The 19824-nt window shown below is 38.5% G+C and overlaps 1 protein-coding gene and 3 long non-coding RNA genes across 11 annotated transcripts in view; 2 read left to right on the top strand and 2 right to left on the bottom strand.

Annotated features, from left to right (window-relative positions):
* Positions 1-1144, bottom strand: part of LOC147758721 (uncharacterized) — a 2860-nt gene extending 1716 nt beyond the window's left edge. The window contains exon 1 of one of the 2 annotated variants that reach the window (XR_015326421.1): positions 100-1144. This is a non-coding gene — a long non-coding RNA (uncharacterized LOC147758721). The remainder of the gene's footprint in view (positions 1-99) is intronic. The other variant, XR_015326420.1, reaches the window with a different exon arrangement.
* Positions 1145-1287: 143 nt separating this feature from the next.
* Arp2 (Actin-related protein 2) lies at positions 1288-10389 on the top strand. Its single transcript, XM_022788505.2, has 8 exons — positions 1288-1415; positions 1750-2460; positions 4097-4177; positions 4396-4621; positions 4837-4977; positions 5480-5620; positions 7479-7730; positions 7936-10389. Exons 2-8 carry the CDS (start codon positions 2308-2310, stop codon positions 8124-8126), a joined length of 1185 nt encoding a protein of 394 aa, XP_022644240.1. The 5' UTR covers positions 1288-1415; positions 1750-2307; the 3' UTR covers positions 8127-10389.
* Positions 10390-12655: 2266 nt separating this feature from the next.
* LOC111252509 (uncharacterized) lies at positions 12656-15270 on the top strand. Of its 5 annotated transcripts, XR_002674252.2 has the most exons (4): positions 12764-12851; positions 13274-13411; positions 13547-13998; positions 14142-15270. It is a non-coding gene; the product is annotated as an uncharacterized LOC111252509 (long non-coding RNA). The 5 variants fall into 5 exon arrangements; XR_002674249.2 differs by lacking the exon at positions 12764-12851 and adding an exon at positions 12656-12762 and having other exon boundaries at positions 13547-15270; XR_002674247.2 differs by having other exon boundaries at positions 13547-15270.
* Positions 15271-16321: 1051 nt separating this feature from the next.
* Positions 16322-19052, bottom strand: LOC147758720 (uncharacterized). 3 transcript variants are annotated; one of them, XR_015326417.1, is made up of 3 exons: positions 18529-19052; positions 17465-17807; positions 16322-17301 (listed from the first exon to the last, which is right to left on the bottom strand). It is a non-coding gene; the product is annotated as an uncharacterized LOC147758720 (long non-coding RNA). The 3 variants fall into 3 exon arrangements; XR_015326414.1 differs by having other exon boundaries at positions 17600-17807; positions 18529-18808; XR_015326407.1 differs by having other exon boundaries at positions 16322-17807; positions 18529-18814.
* Positions 19053-19824: the final 772 nt, after the last annotated feature.

The following is a 19824-nucleotide window of genomic DNA, read 5'->3' as shown; positions in this document are numbered from 1 at the left end:
CATATATATATATATATACACACATATATATACATATATATATATGTATATATATATATATATATATACAGTGTTATACACTAGTATATTCTCCTGTACAATGGATGTTGCGTTGCGCGTGAATCGATGATAATCAGGATACACAGGTTTTTTTCGATTTTCACGACGAGCAATTTTTTCAGTCACTCCGCGAGTTTTCATACATGAATTTGTTTCATCGCCATCAGTATGAATATACCTCAGAAGACAGAAAACATAGTCCAGGCATATGCGATCCGCTCGTCGCCCATATATCCAGTGATTGCATAACTATACAACCTTTCTGCCCCACTCAGCTAAGTCTTTTGTATATACACAAAGACCAGTAACAGTAGGATGGTAGCACAAAGCAGAGGGTTACTGTATCGCTACTGCTTCAACAACTATGATGCGAATAAAGTCTTCAGCAGCCAGCAGGAGCAAGCAGACGTAAACAACGATACACTCAGAGGATCGCTGATAACGAAGACGACGAATTCAACAGAAGACGGCTGAGTAATGGTGCTCGTCTGGGCTGAATGGTGGCTCCGTTGTCCTCTATCGCTGTAGTCAGCGGTTTCATCCGTCTGTCTGCTATGGCGGGAAGCTGGGTAGTCGCCGCCTTGGTTATTTCTCCCCTGTAGTGGAAATCATAGCCAACAACAAAACGCCAACTGACTGGAGCCTACCAGTACCGTACATCAGGTCGAAATCTCCTGCGATGCTGCTATTGATGTCATCATTTATGTTCTTCCCCTCGTCGTCGTCGGCTTTGATGCGGCCGATCTTTCCCTCTAGAGTTTTCTGAATTAAAATGAAGTTCTATTCTGATAGAGTTCACATAGCCTGCAGGTGTCAACTGCTAATAAATAAACTAACCGACCCTTTTTCCGGGCGCGCGTATCTGTAATCGGCGTTTTTTCCCATATTGCCGAATAAATAGCTTTGAAAGCATACAGCCAAAGTAAGGTTCGTTTCTTAGATGGTTCATACATAAACGCAGCCGAAAAGAGGGATTTGACATGGAAAAGCACGATATTTGCCTATATTATATAAGTTAATGAGACAGGAAAAGGCGAACGAATATCCTAATTGTGTGTGTTAATATGTACTGCAAATAAAGTTTCTATGCATTGCGCAATGTCACATTGTTTATCGCTTCTTAAAAACCCCCTGACGACAACTTAGCAGACGGAGAGCCTTGCACTGTAGCTATTTACTGCCGACAACGATATAATATCGGAAATTGCTCTAACAATGCAAATATTGATGGCTCAGTCAATCATTTTAAATATTCTAATAATGCTACAAGTATCGACACTTGTTTCAGATAATTATTTGTGCTTGGGTATTTATTCATGGTTTTACATACTGATCGATGTACTTCCCGAGTAAAGGTAAATGTGTAAGTTCAGCTTAATGCTATTTTCGTGTACATGGTAATTGTTAAAGTTACTGCCGTCAGTTCTATTTTGGATTCGCAAAGTTGCTATGGATATTTCGTTGCGAATCTCAACCCGATTACAGCAAGCTATGTTGACGTGTAGCTTAAAGGCTACCCGCTGAGCTATGTGTTCATGGGCGCGCAAGCTCGCTCCGTGTCTGTACTCTCCCGTGTCGATATCACATTATGTATCAACTGCCAAGGCTCGATTTGACAAGTGGCCGCCTTGAGGGGTGTGTTTGAACTGTCTAACATACTGACACTGCTCTGTACTATTGGGTTTTCAGCGGCTCTGGCGACATACGAAGATTTGGACGGTGCGTGTGCACATGTGGCTTTGTGAGGGCTTATCGTGCAGTGAAATTATTTGGCGCCGACCGTAAAGGCGGCGGAGCGGATTACGGTATGTATATCCAGTGCACACACACGAGCGTCATCGGAGCAATGTCTGGAAACCGCGTCCGTGTTTGAGAGTCGAACGTGTCCATCTACAGAGCGCTCTTATCGAATGGAGTCGTGCGAGGGTGTGTAGTCGTTGGTGTGCCTGTTGAACGTCGTTCTCTTTTACGCATTTGCTGATTTCTCGTGACACAGCGATATCGCTTTGTGCTGCTGGCAAGCAGTAACCTTCCAACCTGCCTGTAAGAGTCAAGAACACGTTGAGTTGACGGTTTGTCAGGCTGTTGGTGATGGTCAAAATAAGGACAACTTCCATTTGACTAATCACGCTAAACGACAGTGTGTAAGTGGCGGCCTAGTGGCTGATAGGGTGAAGTGGCCTCCGGCACAGTGGAACAGGATACAACGAGTGACAGGACCCGGTTAATCACAGGGACTTCATTACCATGGATTCGCGGGGACGCAAAGTAATCGTGTGTGACAACGGAACCGGTTTTGTTAAATGCGGATACGCAGGATCGAATTTTCCTGCGTTTACTTTTCCGAGCCTTGTTGGTCGGCCAATTTTGCGTGCGTCGACAAAAGTTGGCGAAATGGAGGTTCGTCTTTTAAAGAATAATCACAGCGATATTAATCGTAATGACGATTTGGAAAAATCAACTATGAAATCTAAGTAGCTAGTTAAATGAGTGTAAAAAAAACTATCAGCATTGAGTTTGCTATCCGTATGAGGTAGTGTAGTCGAGAATAGTCGTTCCTTTTTTTTTGGATAAATTTCTGTGTTTATACTCGTCCTTAAGGAAACGCATAGCCTAGAGCTAATGTTAAATTTCAATTCCACAAACAAAATTATTCTTCGCGTATACGGAGTGCTGTAGGCTTGGATGCAAATCTGCGTTAATATTATCAATGGTTATGTTGGATTAAGTATAAACGAAGATTAGATAATACAACAGTTATCCTTTACTTTTTACACTGCAACGTTTGTCGCCGTAAATGAGCAGTTCCGTAAAAAGCTTATGCATGTAAGCATTTGAGCACATGTGAACTTGACTTGGAGCGAATATAACGTACGCGGATGGAGGCGGCGATCCAATCTGACGGTAGGGCACCGTAAAACTGGACACGCTGTCAACGTTTTGTAGCACGATGCTCGCATGGTTCCGTTTCTCTAAGTCGGTGGGGAAACTGCTCTAAAGAAGAACTTAGACAGAATCGAATCCCCACAGAACGGCGAATATTGTTTATTGATATACCTTGTTATTGAGCAGTATAACTAGCGTGTCGTATTATTCTTTGCTCGCATCGCTGACTCATCCAGCTGTTGTGGCACGCGTAAATGGAAAACCTGAATAGGCCATAGCCAAGAAAAAACGTCTTATTATTTTTAGTATCTCCAAAGTTAAGTCAACACTTCTTACAAATAAAATTGAATAAAAAATATTCTATGGTATTTGTGAACATTAGTACTATTATTCTTATTCGTTACCCCTCACAGAAAATATTACTGCATTTAATTCTATTCCATTCAATATATTTTGACCTAAATGTACTTTGCTTTACAATAGTTTATAATAATAATAATGAGGATACTATTGTAATCCTATAAAAAAAACAGGTTCAAAAATGGATTATTAAAGTGCAGGACGTTCAAAACCCGAACTTTCATAATACGATAACGTATTCCATGGACACTTTTGAAAAAGGCTTTTTGAAAAATGTTTGATGTAGACAAAAAAAAATTTCTCTAGATTTTTTCCAAAGTCTTTAGGACAATGGTCAATATTGCAGTAAATCTGTATTTTCAATGTTTTAGAACTACTTTTTTGTATCTGTAATGTTACCATACTTAAACAGAACTATAATGTATATACTACTTTCAAAGGTTTGAATTGAGTTTGCGTAAACATAAATCTACGAAATATCATTTACGAGTGAGCTCGAAGGACTGGCTTTCGCAATGCACTTTAAATATGCCGCATTTGTAAACAACGTAGGGCCCAAAACCTATATTATTACTAATATTATCGTTGTTGAAGGTATTTCGATAGCTTCTCAGGCGATTCGACGATGAAACCGTAAAACTGTGCCTACTTATTGAGCAGACTACTCAGCCTGTGAAGATAATATTAAGCTGGAAGCAGCACTAGAGCCCGCGTTCTACACGATTATTGATTTCCTAATGTTGCTATTTAGAGCTATTTTTGTGTTGCTCTTTTAAACTTTATACTTTAGGTGAAAGATCTGATGATCGGGGACGAAGCATCGAAGCTTCGTTCAATGCTGGAAGTAAATTACCCAATGGAGAACGGAATGGTAGGTAAATTTGGTAAAAATAAATGTATTTTAAATAAAAATGATCTTAGTTCTAGATGCTAGATTTAGATATATGGCGCAGAAGGATCTATTGTGAGCAACTAAATGTGAACCAGGGTCCAGCAAGTTTGAGTTCAGTATTTGTCACCTTCTTTTCTCCCTTCGGTAGCCTTTAAAAAAGGGCTTGATGTATTAAACTGTTTTACACTCTTTGACAGGTACGAAATTGGGAGGATATGATGCACGTGTGGGACTATACATTTGGCGAAACAAAAATGAATATCAATCCTATGGAATGCAAGATCCTTTTAACCGAACCCCCGATGAATCCATTAAAGAATCGAGAGAAAATGATCGAGGTCATGTTTGAACACTATGGCTTTGATGCTGCATACATTTCCATTCAAGCTGTTTTAACACTCTACGCGCAGGGTCTATATACAGGTTAGTGGGGAAAGAACACAATATAGATAAAATCAAATTAAGAAACCTGTATGTTTTTGGGTTACTACGGATGCGCATTTCATTCTAACATTTTCCGTATGCATCTTTATCGTGATATACGTGCTTAGTACCATATTTATATATATATATATATATATATGTATATCAATATGTATAATCATTTACTTTGTGTGCGTACGCTTGTACACTTTCAGGCGTTGTGGTGGATTCTGGAGACGGCGTAACGCACATTTGCCCTGTATTCGAAGGTTACGCGTTGCCTCATCTCACGAAAAGGCTGGACATTGCCGGCAGAGATATCACCCGTTACCTCATCAAATTATTGTTGCTCAGAGGTACATTAAACATTATGAAGTTACTCTGAATAAAAAACACATTTTAGCCAGTACCAGTTTTTATGGTGACTCTGAATGTGGCAGAAATTAGTATTGTGAGCACTTTCTTTTCGCCAGGGGTTTTTACCGCGATGTTAGATTTGGAGGGTACTCTGTAATTCGTATTTATGATATTCGCATGTAGTCACTCTCAGATCAAATTAAAGACCGTTCGAATAGATTTGGTGTATTAACGTGTAACACATACATACACCTCTGTCTTAGGTAACGTTAGTGTAATTAGCAATGTAATATTTTGAAACTATCTCAACGTATTTATAAACCGACGCTTGAATGATCCATTATGTTATAGTCGATAAATTGATAACTCACACATATAACGAGTTGACAAGAACAGTTGGTAATAACAGACGAGAACTGAATGTGTGTGGTCGTAATACGGGTTACGTGATTACAAAGTTAATATAATCGTTGCTTTAATATCGGTGCCGGAAATTTGTAGGTTATGTTTTCAACCAATCAGCAGACTTCGAGACGGTCCGAATGATGAAAGAGAAACTCTGCTACGTCTCGTACAATGTTGAGTTAGAACAGAAGCTTGCACTCGAAACAACGTTCCTTGTCGAACCCTATACCCTTCCAGGTGAGTCTTTGTTCTTAGATCACTTTTGTCTAGACAATTGACTGTCGTGAACGCACATGTGTTTAACAATTTTATAGTTATGCAAACTTAAAAGCTTACGGCATTCTTAGAAATCTAAAATGTCTCGTCCTGCCACATAGTCAGCATGAGATCGCTAAATATATCTAATCGAAACAAAGTGGACAACACGAAACAAACAAGATCTCAGTTATAGTTTAATTACAGTGCTATTTTCAACGTTCAGCTTTATTTTTTTTCATAAATTAAATGAAGGAAATGATTTGAAAAGGGTAACTAGAAGGTTAAATGGCCTGAAAGGAAGGCTGGGGGGGGGATTATCGCACTCTGGAGATGTAAAAACTAGATGGTTTAGATGTGATGGTAAACTAGGGATGAAAGCTGATCAAAACTAAAAAAGAAAACAGCCGAAAAGTGGTAGCAGGTGATGGTTGTGTATTACGTCTCGAATGGTGTAATTAACTGTCTTCTAGATGCTGACATCACTATACGTATTTCATTTGGATTCTTATGAAAGGGTGACCTGAATGCCCATCTGATAGATACGTTTCTTAATTTGCAACGAGTATGGTTACAGTTAGCAATTCATTATGGCTGCGTTTGATATGTAATTCCACGCATAATTAAAATTTGAGCCCAATAAATATTTAAATAATGTAAAAGCCTATGTTACGTGGTCGACAATTTTGAAAAAATCTGGAGAGGAAGGAGTACGACACTTACAAAAAGTTCGAAGGTCTTGAAAATATTCGATAGTTTCAGAGATTTCAGCAGCTTTGTAAAATCACCGTGCCTTTCAGTAGAAATCTTAATAGGCTTAAGTGTACATTTGTCTGTTACTATGATGTGTGTTGTTAATTTTAGCCGACGTTTGACTTAAATGGTATTCATCGAAATTTTGCCATAGCTGTTTGCAATGGCTGTTCTCATAATTAACTATATTCGCAAAAGCATATTGAAATGTGTCCTTCTCCACAAAAAGCATGACAGGACGATGGAACCAGTCCTACACAAATGCTAAGCAAATAATATGTTCTATTTTGTGAGCTAAAATTCATATTCTGCGACTACTTGGGAAGCGGGTCGGTATTTTTGTTGTTTGATTACAACTATCTTGAAATACATTCGCTTAATTTCAACTGTGTCTGGATTTGGTAAATTCTTTTATAATAAACCAAAATGAAATGACATTTTCGGCATAAACATTCATTTAAAACGATCTTCTTTATTAACATGATTAGACATAGATAAACGAAGTGAACCGTTACATATAGAATGCATACTGAATTGAGAACAGCTGGCACTAAAGTGGGCCTATACGATGAGGTCCCGAGTAGTGTTCACTACCGTTTCTGCATCATTAAAAGCCGTTGTCGCTGATTTGCTCACATATGTTAATACGATCATCGCAAAATAGAAACGCACTAATGTGGTTCTTAAAACAAGGAAATGAACCATGAATATTCCTTAAAAGAAAGCCAGCATGACCCTTACAGCGTGGTCGTGAATAAATCAGCTGATCTATAATGATCTTGAAATATAGCAATCTACTAAAAGTAAAATGCCTTATTTACTTATAATGTCACAAATGTGTTATATATACATGTGGAAATCCATTACATCGCAAATATGTCATAACTATAACCTCGAAAAGGTAAGACGAAACGCTTATTCTCATGTAGATACTGTAGCGTTGTATACTGCAGACATATTTTAAAATGCGTGTACGTAATTTAAATGACCTGTTACAGCAAAAAAAAAGAAATGGAAATCAAAAATAATAAGTCTTTAATTAAATGATGGTTACCGTTTGTTTTGGACCCTCTAACGCTCCTTTCAGATGGTAGACAAATTAAATTGGGCGCGGAACGTTTTGAGGCCCCGGAGGCACTTTTCCAGCCTCATCTGGTCAATGTTGAAGGACAAGGTATCGCTGAGCTAGTGTTTAACACTATCCAAAATGCAGATCTCGATATGCGAATGGAGATGTACAAACACATCGTCCTCTCAGGCGGTTCTACAATGTATCCTGGACTACCGTCAAGACTTGAAAGGGAAATCAAGCAGCTCTACCTTGAACGAGTACTTAAGGGTAAATTATCGTCACAACTGTTCTATGTTTAAGAAACCAGAAGGTAATATAACGTTAATGTAAACTCAAGAACTACAAAACAAGAAGTCTAAGGTTTCGAAGTTACTTTCACGCCATCCTGCTGGATACAAATTTTGAACCAAGCGTGTTTTCCAAAAATTCTCTTTTTTTGCATTAACCGCTATTTTGCTTGTTATTTTCTCAGGCGATGCGGAGAAACTGAAAAAATTCAAAATTCGGATTGAGGACCCGCCAAGCCGGAAGGATATGGTCTTTATCGGTGGATCTGTGCTCGCCGATGTTACTAAGAACAACGAGGATTTTTGGATCTCGCGAAAAGAGTTTAAGGAAAAAGGACCCAAGGTTCTTGACCGACTCGGTCATAGGCCTTCGTAGTTGCTCACCGGCAATTATGCTACAATAAGCGAAATACAATGGTGAACAAGATTATGAGCAATCTGTAAAACGTAACAACGTGGGTAACCGAAAAAGGCATGCTGGACGAAGCAGGCTCGAAGAGATTCACAAGGCTACTACAGATAAGGATGAAAGGTCCAGAAGGGTCCATATTTACTCATGTGTTTCTGACTCTAACAAGGGGATGAGCAAATGTGTCGGTCATATTTGTATGTGCAATGAATATATGGTGAAACAATGTAGTTTGTAACAATGTAGAACAGACAAAGGGAACGGAACAATGTGAGACGGAAGAATATGCTAATTAAAATAATCTTTCTTTATGGCATAGACATACTGGTGGAGCGGACTTGCGTAAAGCAGCGGTAACGGTAAAAATTAAATTTATAGTAATTTTTAACAACAACAGTAGTAGTCATCGTTTTCGTTATCGATTAATTCCAAAAATAAATTGAAGAAAAAGTGTAAAACTACGCAAAATCTACCCTATTAACATTGTAAAAATGGGGCTACATGACATAACGACTGATAATGAGGTATTGTAGATAGTATAGTGTCGCGAGCCGCGGATTTATAATGATTATGATGATTATAGCATTTTTCTGAGCTAAAAATAACAGGTGAAGTAAAGCAAGCCATACTAAACATAAAATAATGCATTAATAAAATTAATAACATAAGGAAAAAATAAAGATATGGTCATAGGTAAAATAAAACCAATGAACTGCCAATCAACTGGAATTTCATTCATTCCATTTATTAGTAATTTATATTGTAATAACTATTTAGTAATAATATCGTTATCATATTTTAAGCTCCGAACGTTTTTATTGTTGTGCATAGCATAAACTACGACTATAATGTGACTAGGATAATATAATGACGCATTGTATGAAGATATAGCAAAAAACGTAAAAAGCCGTCAATATATCGTATTATATACATTTAGCACGAAATACAAACAGATCGTTACGTTTGTTGGTTCTTCTTGCGGTGAAATGTTTTTAGATCGTACCCACACATTGACAGAGCAACACATTGACTGAGTTGCATTTGACTCCGTTTTTACTAACTCGTTTTAATTTTTTTTTGTTTTTTTTATGAATTAAAATACACGAGTCCATGCTATATTAAGTCATCAGTCAGTGGGAGTAATACGATGTGTTACCGATAATACAAAAACAAAATCGCTATTAGTAGTCATCGAATTCAAATGTATTTCGAAGTCACGTTATGATCCTTTCCATACATACACAGACACGGATCAACACATGCTCGCGTTCACACGCGCTCACATACGCACGCACACACATATATCGTCGAAATTAAATTCGTGTCAATGTGTCTATGCACTTGGTGAGCAAAAAAGAGTGTCCTGAAGAGCCAGGACCATCGTACACTACTTCGTAACGAATTTATAGAGGCTGAGATCACCCTGCTGTCATTTCCAATAAAGATCTTTTAGATGGTAGTTTTTCAACAACACGGATATATATTCTACACAGATTGAGATCGAGAGGGAGTAAAAATAGAACATAAGGCTTTGTATTTACCGTCAATTCAAATCAAAACGTGGACCTTTTCCAAACATAATACTCGAGCTCAAAACGAATTAGTCCAACTTTTTATGGTAGATTAATTAGGAAATGACAATACTGGAACTGAGCGTGAGCAAAAATCTGAAAAATCATAATAAGTGTAAAAAAAAGACGCAGAAAATATGTATAATGTTAATAAGCGATTATGTATTGTGCAGACATTATTATGAATAGGATGGATAATAATGAACGCAACCTGCCTTCAACGTCTGCTTACGAAATTCGCTTTGCAGTATTCTGCGTACAAGTGGCATAATTGATAACTCATTGATTAAAACTTATAATTACATATATAGTTATAATGGGGAGCAAGTAAGCAAGCTAAATCGCAATCAGTAATACCGAGTGGGAAAGGCAGTCTGTTTTTAAAATATTGAAAAAGGAAATAGAGGGAATAGATGAAATGCCAATAGTCGCCCGATGAGACCCGCAGCAACCCAAACGATTTACGTCCTCACGTAATAGCACAGCTAGCTGAAAAGAGTTTTAGATCAAGAAATTGATGATTTGATACAAGAACTAAATAGAAATTGATGTAAATGTACCGCTGTCGAGTGCACACTTGAAAGCACACTAACAAGGTCTACAGTGTTAAAGGAACAGAGAAACAGAAAATAAAATTATTCTATAAGTTGTATTTCAAACGAGTAGTAGTTGTTAATCCTTATTGTAGACCGGACGCTTCAGATAAGCCACCGATTTCAAAAGCAAAGGCGCTCATTGGTTATAGAGTAAACAGCGAACCGATTAAGCGAGCAGTTCTCTTAAATGTAACGTAACTTTCTTGGTTTATTACTCTAGCACAAAGATGAACGATACAGGTCTTCATTCTAACAGTAAGGCCAGTAAAAATTGGCTTTCACTTTTGTCTACGAAATCATCGTCCTTTCATTTTTTAAGAAACCGAGGACTCGACGAGTATGATCATTCTCTAGAATAACTCTAGAACTGAATAGAATGAGTATGAAATCTCTAGAAAAATATTAAATAATTACCAGATCACAGGCTGATGTATTAAAAAAATGGCCGTAGTAATATTATAATTTTTTTTTTCAATTGATTTAATTATTAGCTTTTTTTATTTCTGAATGCATGTGATGGTCGTAGTAATTGTTTCTGTAGTGAAAATCTTACTAAAAATAGCAAGACCACTTTATTTTTTAAACTCTCGTAGAATATTGCAATCTACGAACAGTATTTTTAGTATCAATCCCATTTGACCTTTTAAGGCGAGGGTAAATCTCATTCATTCGGAATGAAAAATGCTATGTCTGTAATACCCTAAAATGTACAAACAGCATGACATATATATCTATTTTGATGTACGTCCACATATATTCTTAGATCTACTGTGGACTGATCAATCCAGACCTCATCTTTGTACACTTCTTTGGTGCTTTATGTTGGAAACGCTGACAAAAAAAACATGATTTTATTAGAATAATAGCTTGCGAATCGTCTTTCTACGTGTAAATTGCGAAAGCTACCATGGCCTTTAAAGTCTTGTCGATATCCGACTTAGAGGAGTTTGTGCAGTATGACCCAGATTAGTAGACCGGGTGGATCTCGTCGTGAGTAGTAGTTATTCGACGCGGGCGATTCAGCGGTTTTATGTCAGCCACTGTCCTGAGTTTCGTCACGTACTATCCGGTTTCAGTTGTTTGCTCTTTATCGTTGACAATTAACCTAAACGGTGTTTGTTCTCCTGTTGTTTTCGATCAAAAACGATCATTTTAAAAGTCATCTCTGTCACTGCAGAAATACGTAAAACCATGTTCGAACTTTACTCGCTTTAAAGGGCAATGGACCGCACTTAGAATTGCCGCCACCTACCGGGTGGCAGCAAATGCACTATGGCTAACCATTATTCTAAAGGCCTTTAAAGAAGCGTTCGAGCAATGCAGAGGGACTCAAAGTTGAATAAACTATGCCAATCATCTGCACAAAGGATCTGAGTACAGTTGTTATAGTCCGAGGACATCGGAGGCGTGTCCATCTACCAGATAGGTATAGAGGTTCTACGTTGGAAGAGGTGCTTTTAGCCGGAGAATATCTTAAAATCATTGGTACAGTCAGGATGTTTTGTATCTCGTGAAAAGTAATTGTTGCGACCTATCATATATATGCCCACTTTAGAATAGAATCTACGCTTTCGGTCATTGTTCCTGCGTGAACAAGTCTTCATTCAACATTTCCTTTGTAGTAGAGCATTAAGGACTTATCCCCACGAGGTAGTCTAGACGGTCAAGTTTCGCTGGACTTCTCAGAAAAAAGGTAGTTAAGGTAGGTAAAGTGTTTATCACTTCAGAATCTTATTTTTATTTTTCCATTTCGTGCTTCGTGAGTTAACTTTTACCCGAATGGCTGTGTGCTGAACCTTACACTGCTCACGTCGATCGTTTCCAATAAGGACCGCCCGTGGAATACAACAATGGCTCAACACAACGTGAAGATTTCGACAGTGTTATACTTTGCTGTTGTGCATTGCCTCTGTTCGACACAAATCAAAGGCGCGATGGCACAAAGAATCGAATAGGTTTAGGGACTGTCACGTTGGCGGCAGCAGCGGCGGCCGAAGAAGATGCAATTGTGCTTAGACAACTTTGACTAAACTCTATCTATAGCATCATCATTCAGGAACCTCTTCAACGTCGTTCGGTTATTTGGTCGACATAGGGCTAGGTTGTTTTTTCCTGATCAAATATCGTTTTATGGATTTTAGCCTAGTCCCCGCGGGGGTGGCCAAAGAAGCCGTATGTCACTAAGCGTAAACGACATTCTTTACACGTTGAAATCCTGAATGACTAACAGAGCCAACTTGTAGGTGGACGTTGGTCTTCCATTAATAGCATATATTCAGCTGATATGGATAATTAGAGGCAAAAGTAATCGTCTGTCACAACGGCTCTAGTTTTGTCAAGTGCGGATATGTAGGTTCAAATTTTCCCGCCTTCGTGTTTGCTAGTATTATGGGTCGTCCAATTCTGCGAGTGTCCACTCGAGTTGGCGGCAAAGAGGTTTGTATTGATTCATCGGTACTGTTCAGACCCGTAGAAAATACTAGAATATCCGCAAGTCGTTTCAATTGATCTTTCACGAAGTCGAGGTATATACTGAAATGACGAACCATACATGCTTATTGTGCTGGCCATATAATTAAAGCAAAGCATGCGTACCAAGGAGATTGCAGGCACCCAGTGAGCAACTATTTGTTTATAACAGCATCCGTACTTTTTCAAGATTGCCTTTGTGCTTTCCCATATAAACATATAAATGAAATATAAAAGAAAAGTGATCCAGCTGCTGCTTTCATACTCATTGGCATTGTAATCGGCAAATAAATGACTGATATAATTCGCAAGTGGTTTCTAACTATTTATCACGTGCAGTGCATCTGTTTGCGAAGGTATCAGTAATATCTCTCATCATAACACTTATTGTCGGCAATATATCGACATTTATCGGGCGCATACTGTGCAAAATTAATCCGAAACTTCTCTTTTTTGTTTTGTCATTTGACGACTCTAGACGCTACTTCAATTCGAAGTGAAAATGCTTAGCTACGGATTACAATGTTTGGTCGAAGTGTACAGTCGAACAAATCTACTAAAAGTTTCGAGAATCGACTACTAATATCGGCACAAATACGCATCGTAACTTATCATGGTGAGCACAACTGCGTCGTAAATCGTTTCATGCACCGATAGTCCACACAGGTTTATTTTACTGGAGTCCGATTTTAGCTGTTTGAGTGAATCATACATTTCGCTTTATTTGAACAATGGGAATTTCCCATTTCAGGTTTGATGCTTGAAGATGAAGCTTCCGAATTTCGATCAACGATGGATATAGGATACCCAATGGAAAATGGCACGATAGCAGAGCAGAGACATCTGGGTTAACACGCGTATTCCCTGAGGACCAATGCTGAAAATTTCCTACGTGTGGCAATAATACCCGCTGCAGACTGACTAAGGAATACATTGTCGCTCTAGTTTTTCAAGATATACCGAGTAACCGGAAAAAGCCGTTTAAAGCTATTTTCGGTCACAATCAACTGTCTGTTGTCGTCGTCGTCATATGTTCTAAACAATGGGCATTCAGGCAAAAATATCAATGGCAAGGCTATTGGTTGAGACTTAATGAGCTATAAAAGCGTTTGATATTCTACAAAGGCAGGATCAAGGATGTTTCGTAAAAGCTTTTACGTATATCATCTGTCGCTATGCACTTACTATCATGCATAATAAATTGTAAGTTGTTTAACAAAGTTGAGCAATAATGAAACATGACAAGGTAACTAGTAACTCAGTAAAATCAAATAACAAATATTATGAAGTTATATAGTGAAGCATGAGATTATAAACTGTTACTGGTTTAATTATGGCAATGACAGGTGCGTAATTGTCATTACTACTACACGTTTGGATCTGAGAAAATGAACTTCGACCGAGGAACCGCAAAATCCTTTTGATTGAACTCGCAATGAACCCTATCAAGCACAGGGAGAAAATATTCGAGCTGATGTTTGGCCATAACCCGCTCAATGCAACGTACCTCTCTGTACAAGTTGTTTTCATACTGTGGGCGCAATGCCTAAATATCGATACGTGAGGCCAAAAGAAGCTTAGCATAGATGTGTTCAACTATTGATTGTCAAGCTCAAGTGGTAAAGTCGGAAAGTCAGCGTGTTTCGTACAATTCAGCTTTATAGTTACAACTTTTTTTGAAGATTTAAAGTAAATAAGTAAAAAGTGCCTAAAAGAAGAAAAAGAAATATTATGTATTATTTTGTTACAAATATAAAATATTTTCAGATCGATACAAGATTATCAGGTTGCGGAATGAATTTTGACGATTTTTGTTATTGTTCCCCGTTCTAAACATTCTTTCTAGTGAAGGTGAAAATTTTGTAGAGATTTTGAGTTAGATGTGATCGGTGCTTTGTACGTATTACAAAAACTACTCCTAACTTGAGCTCCAAAATTTATATATTAACTTCTATAGAATCTATAACTTCTTCCTCGGACCCAACAATCGGCTCGCTTTGGTGAAAAACCGCAGATGACAAATTGGGCACAAAAACTGCTAGGGCACAAAATAAGGGTATGAAAAACCTCACATATAACATTTACTTCATAGCCAAAACTCGAAACAAAATATTGTTTCGAATGCTCTATAGAACAGACTCATAGTGCAGAATAAAGCTTATCGACGGTGATCATCGAACGGCACAAGTTGGAAAGGAAACCAAGAGAGTAATTTATATGACAAGCTAGCGTTATTTCTAAAGTGTTTGCACAGTTTGCGTATGCTAATACTTGTGGAATCTTTTAGGAATCGTTGTGTGTTCAGACGATGGTGTGAGATACATTTCCACTTCCACTTTTTTTTTTTTTTTTGGCTTTTGACCACTTCATCTCACTAAACGCTTGGATATCGCCAACAGAGGCATTACCGGCTTACCTAACCAGTTTACTGCTACTCAGAGATAAATATAATAAATATAATAAATATAAATACAACTCATGGGTTTACTTTTGTACTACTTCGTAAAATAATGTTGATGTCGGACTGTATGAGCATTCATTACAAATCAGGTTTTGTTGGCGGGCCTCATCCCATGCGTGTTCTGTCAGATTTTACTCTTCCATGACTCCGAGGAGTGCGATGCCTGCCTTCTTACGATCACTGAAGCTAAAATTGCCCAATAAGCGTGTTTTTTATTGCACGCGGATGCAACGCTTTTCTGTGGGCAGAAAGCAGCTGATTGAAACTTTATAAAGATAGTCAGATTGCGCAAGTTACTGGGTAAACTCGTGCCGTCATCCTAAAGGCTTGTTCATTTCGAATTTTTCGCCTCCAAATTGCGCAGTCACCGCACAGTAAACTTCTCATTCAGTATTACTGTGAGTTATTAGTACTATTATCAATATCTGAAACATTTTTTTAACAATATATCTTTAAATTTTTATTATTATCTAGGCGATAGCATTTTTCTTTAGGCTACACGTTTATGCAGTACGCAGACCTCAAAACGGCTCGAGTGACTGAAGGGAGATTGATACCGAATAGAAGTAGAAACTTGCGTTTGAAACGATATTTTTTGTTGAGGAGTACGCTTTGCCAGATCATTTCTTAGCAAGAACCTGTGGACCTTCTTGCTAAGGAAGAGCGATTGCCCTGGCTACCACAAACATGAACCTTATATTAATAAAAAGCATTTTAAGTGTTCACAAAAGTATCAGCACAAATTTTTTGGACGTTAAAAAGTAGCGTTAAAAAATCACGCGCGCCTACCATTCCTAGCATGAAACAAATGATTCGAATTCTGATTTTGGCAATAATCACTCACATTACGGCAAAAGGAGAGGGAAAAAAAACAGTGAAAAACATCGTTCATACATTTTGACTTTGCTACGGATCCAAGTAGGGTTTTTTGCGTAATGTGTCTCAACACCACGTTGCAGCTACGGGAAGTTCTCCTCGATCCTGTGTGACTGCAACATCAGCAGCATATGCAACTTAAAGTCCATATAACAGCATCCCTTTATCTAATGGTACCACGCAATCGGCCATAATTCAGTCAAATTTATTCACTTTTTTTCAATAGGTTAAAAAAATCATTGTAAAAATTTTAAATATATATTCGTAATGGCAAGATAAAAAATATTACCTTTTTTAGATAGTTATTGGAGCAATTCAGTGCCATCTATATATTCTATTTCATAGTCAAGAATACTATAAGGTAACTAGTGATTCAAGGATTATGTTGGATAAGCTGAGCTTATCCGTAGAATTGTACTCGCCTCAACGATTTCAAACACAGACTAGAAGGCCAATGTTGATTCGAGCTCGATGTTATGTATTACCGATTGTATATGCTTTATTCGATCGCTATATTAAGATTCTACATTAAAGATACACATACAATCATGCATATACATGTAGTATGTTTAGCCATCGTGTGTATATATATATATATGTGTACATAGTCAAAAATGTACAGAACAATAAGTGTTTATTTAATTGTCCCGATTCAAGTTATCCCCTTTGAAGCAATTTCAGCCGGATGCGGCACACCTATATCATGGTTTTCTCCGGTTTCAAAATACTTCAACCTTAGACGTCGGGATAACTCTCAAGGCGGCTAACAATTTTTCTTTTACCTCTTTTATCGAGTCGAAACGTTGCCATTCAGGCTTTTTTCCTTTAGTTTTGTGAATAGGAAAAAATTTCAAGAGGCTAGCTCCGGTAATACGGGGGTTGAAGCGATGCGCCCATAGAGTTTTTTGAAAAAACTGCTGCATTCGTGTGTGATAAGGAGTCAGGACTTCTTTTGCTACAGCCTTAGTCATGAACCTGGCACTGATCGAACAGATTCGTACAATCTTTCGAAACTGCTTGATTGTACTCCTTGGTAACCGTGGAATTGGACGGCGTGAACTCATGACAAACGATTCTCTGACGGTCGAAAATAACCGTGAGGAGCACCTTAGTTCTCCTTTGCGATCTCTTTCACAGGTCTTCCACGATGAGGATCGTCCTTAGTAGTCCTGCAATAGTCCACAAATTGTCTGTTGGGTTGATTTTATTTTTCACACAAATCCCGATTCACGTTTGTTACTCCATTTGGAAAAATCTCACAGCTCGCAAAACACCTATTTACTTATTAACCGGAAAAAAGTTGAGACTGCATCATATTGTCGTGAAATTCACCTGCATAGAGGAGTTCTGCTCGTTATGCCAAACGAACGCAGATCCTCTTTTCTTAGCATGCTCCTAAGCGTCAATGGTGGTATTACGTTCACGACCTTCCAATCCTAATGAAATAAAAGTCATACGATAGGCTACCTCCCGCCATGAAGGCCTCAGTTCAGCATCTCTTGCCAGGTGCCTTGCGCGAGCTTTCAGCTGTCGTGATATTATTGCGGTATTGGATTCCAATGATGTCACGTATTGTTTCAGCATTCACACTTGATACCGTCCATCACCCAATTTTTAAATCGACTGGCAATGGTAGCAATATCCGCTGCCTGATCGAGTTTCTTTGGTAGCACGCCTAGAAACGCCCGAATAAAGAATGGCTTTAAATTAGGCGCTGCTATTAGCGGCGCCACTGCACTAGTTCTAATTCTGATCGGTCACAGTGTGCCATCGGCCGATTCGTGCCGGTAAGCATCCCATACATGAAGCGAATATGACATATTCAAGAACAGTTCGACTATTTAAGCTTTACCAACTCGCTTGGCCGGGCCATTTTACGGCAGGAAGCCCACGGCTATCGTGTAAACCATCAACGCTAAAAATATGATCTTCTGCTCCTACCTTATCTTGCCACAGGCCAAAGATGAACAAAAGCTAGCCAGAGCCGCCTCGATAATTAGTATTCGAGCACAGCAACTTGTATCCAAGAATCTGTAGCAGTAAAATATTGGCGAACAAAAAAAAATTTAATTATAAACCATTCTATAGTAGAAATAGGTTGCGTTTTCTACATGACTAGCTTCATGGACCTCTACGTGACCTGTAGGTAACGCAGATCCTTGCCACTGTCCCCTTCCATTCCAGTCGTATTGCCTATTGCGCAGACGTATAGTAGCACACTGTTCGACGGGCAGTTTTCACATCGCATACCTTCTCTACATTTCGTAGAACAATAATCCCATCTCAAACAACACAGACGTAAGCCCTTGTAGCTAGCTATTTACCTTCGTTCTTCAGCAGAATAAGAAATAGTACACATCGTCTACTATGACCGGCCTCTCAAAATAAGTACTCACCAGAACTCGCAACCTCAGTACCGTTGTCAGTATGGTTATTTTGTGTGATGGCACCGATTTGTGCACTGCTCCGATCAAGTTCATTCCGACCATGAATGTTTTTGCGGCCCTTACGATCGCGTGCACCGCCATCCAGCGGGCGCTGGGAACTAGTGTACACAAACATTAACGACCCTTGTGGATACCTGGCTTTTTTGTTGGTTTGACTCTATTGCTAAGCAGAAGCATGTGTCTTACGCGGCAAATGCAAACCTCGCTGGCAATACTTGAACGTCGTCCAGGTTTGTGCAACCGATCCACAGGCAATTCCGTAATTAGTCGTCAAAGCCTCCACATAGAGACGTAGCAGCTATCGTATGAATACACATCTTCGATGCGAATTTAAACAACGATTCATCCGGTATTGCACGCAATAATCTAATATTGGATCGGAGCGAATATCTTGCAAACTGACCTTCGAAGTTCGTCAATGACCAGATACGACAGATTCGATAAGTTCCAGAACGTGACATAACAAAAATGTTGTTGCCCTTATATCGGTTGACTTTGCCGTCAATGTGTAATAATAAGGTAATAAGTTTCTATAATCTATTCCTCACCATTTGACTCGTTAGTAGCTTGCGCCATGCCTATTGGCAGTTTCTAGCTAGTCAGCTAGCTACCAATCTGTTCGATACTGCCGTGTTCAGTGGGCAATTGCCGATATAGTAAATCATTTTCCATTTAACACATGGCCTGCCGTATGCACCTACAAATTTATCCTGATTGCACCAGAATGCCCGCTATCTTACGGCACGCTTATATGTTGTACGGTGTTTTATTCATCAAGATGTCATCAAAACTTCAAACATTATGGTAGATGCATTCGTCATGCATTTTACAGGGGGTGGATCGTAGATTTACACCCGATGCAAACGTCACTTATCGCAAACTGCACGCTTCGCATCATCAACTTTCTTTCATTGTGCCCCAAAGTGAAAACCAAGTATTAGAGTCGGTTTTCTGGAAGAACCTTTTCATTGGGGGTAGATATATGGGCGCAGATTGTCAAATTTTAGTTATAAGAACTACGAGTATATCTTGAAGAAAAATCCCTTGAGAGAAAATGTCAATCAGTTTTCTTTTATTCTGATCAAACTTTATTAGATAAAATTATGACTTTGTCAAGTAGAATTTCGCAAGTATAACAACGCCAAATGCTTGTGATCTCTAACCTTAAAATTCAGAAAGTCGTTCAATACTGCGCTGTGTATACTCGCTCTGCTAATGGTATAGGAAATAGACCCTTTACTTTGT

Source organism: Varroa destructor, unplaced genomic scaffold (genome assembly GCF_002443255.2).
Source record: "Varroa destructor unplaced genomic scaffold, Vdes_3.0 BEIS01000001.1, whole genome shotgun sequence".
In the NCBI taxonomy this organism is placed as follows: domain Eukaryota; kingdom Metazoa; phylum Arthropoda; class Arachnida; order Mesostigmata; family Varroidae; genus Varroa; species Varroa destructor.
The sequence above is the reverse complement of the archived record's forward strand: the minus strand, read 5'-3'. Positions and strand labels throughout refer to the sequence as shown.

Coding starts and splice junctions, on each gene's coding strand:
- Arp2 (XM_022788505.2), top strand. CDS start 2,308: ATGGATTCGCGGGGACGCAAAGTAATCGTGTGTGACAACGGAACCGGT. Junction 4,978..5,479: donor CAAATTATTGTTGCTCAGAG/GTACATTAAACA, acceptor GGAAATTTGTAG/GTTATGTTTTCAACCAATCA. Junction 7,731..7,935: donor CCTTGAACGAGTACTTAAGG/GTAAATTATCGT, acceptor TTATTTTCTCAG/GCGATGCGGAGAAACTGAAA.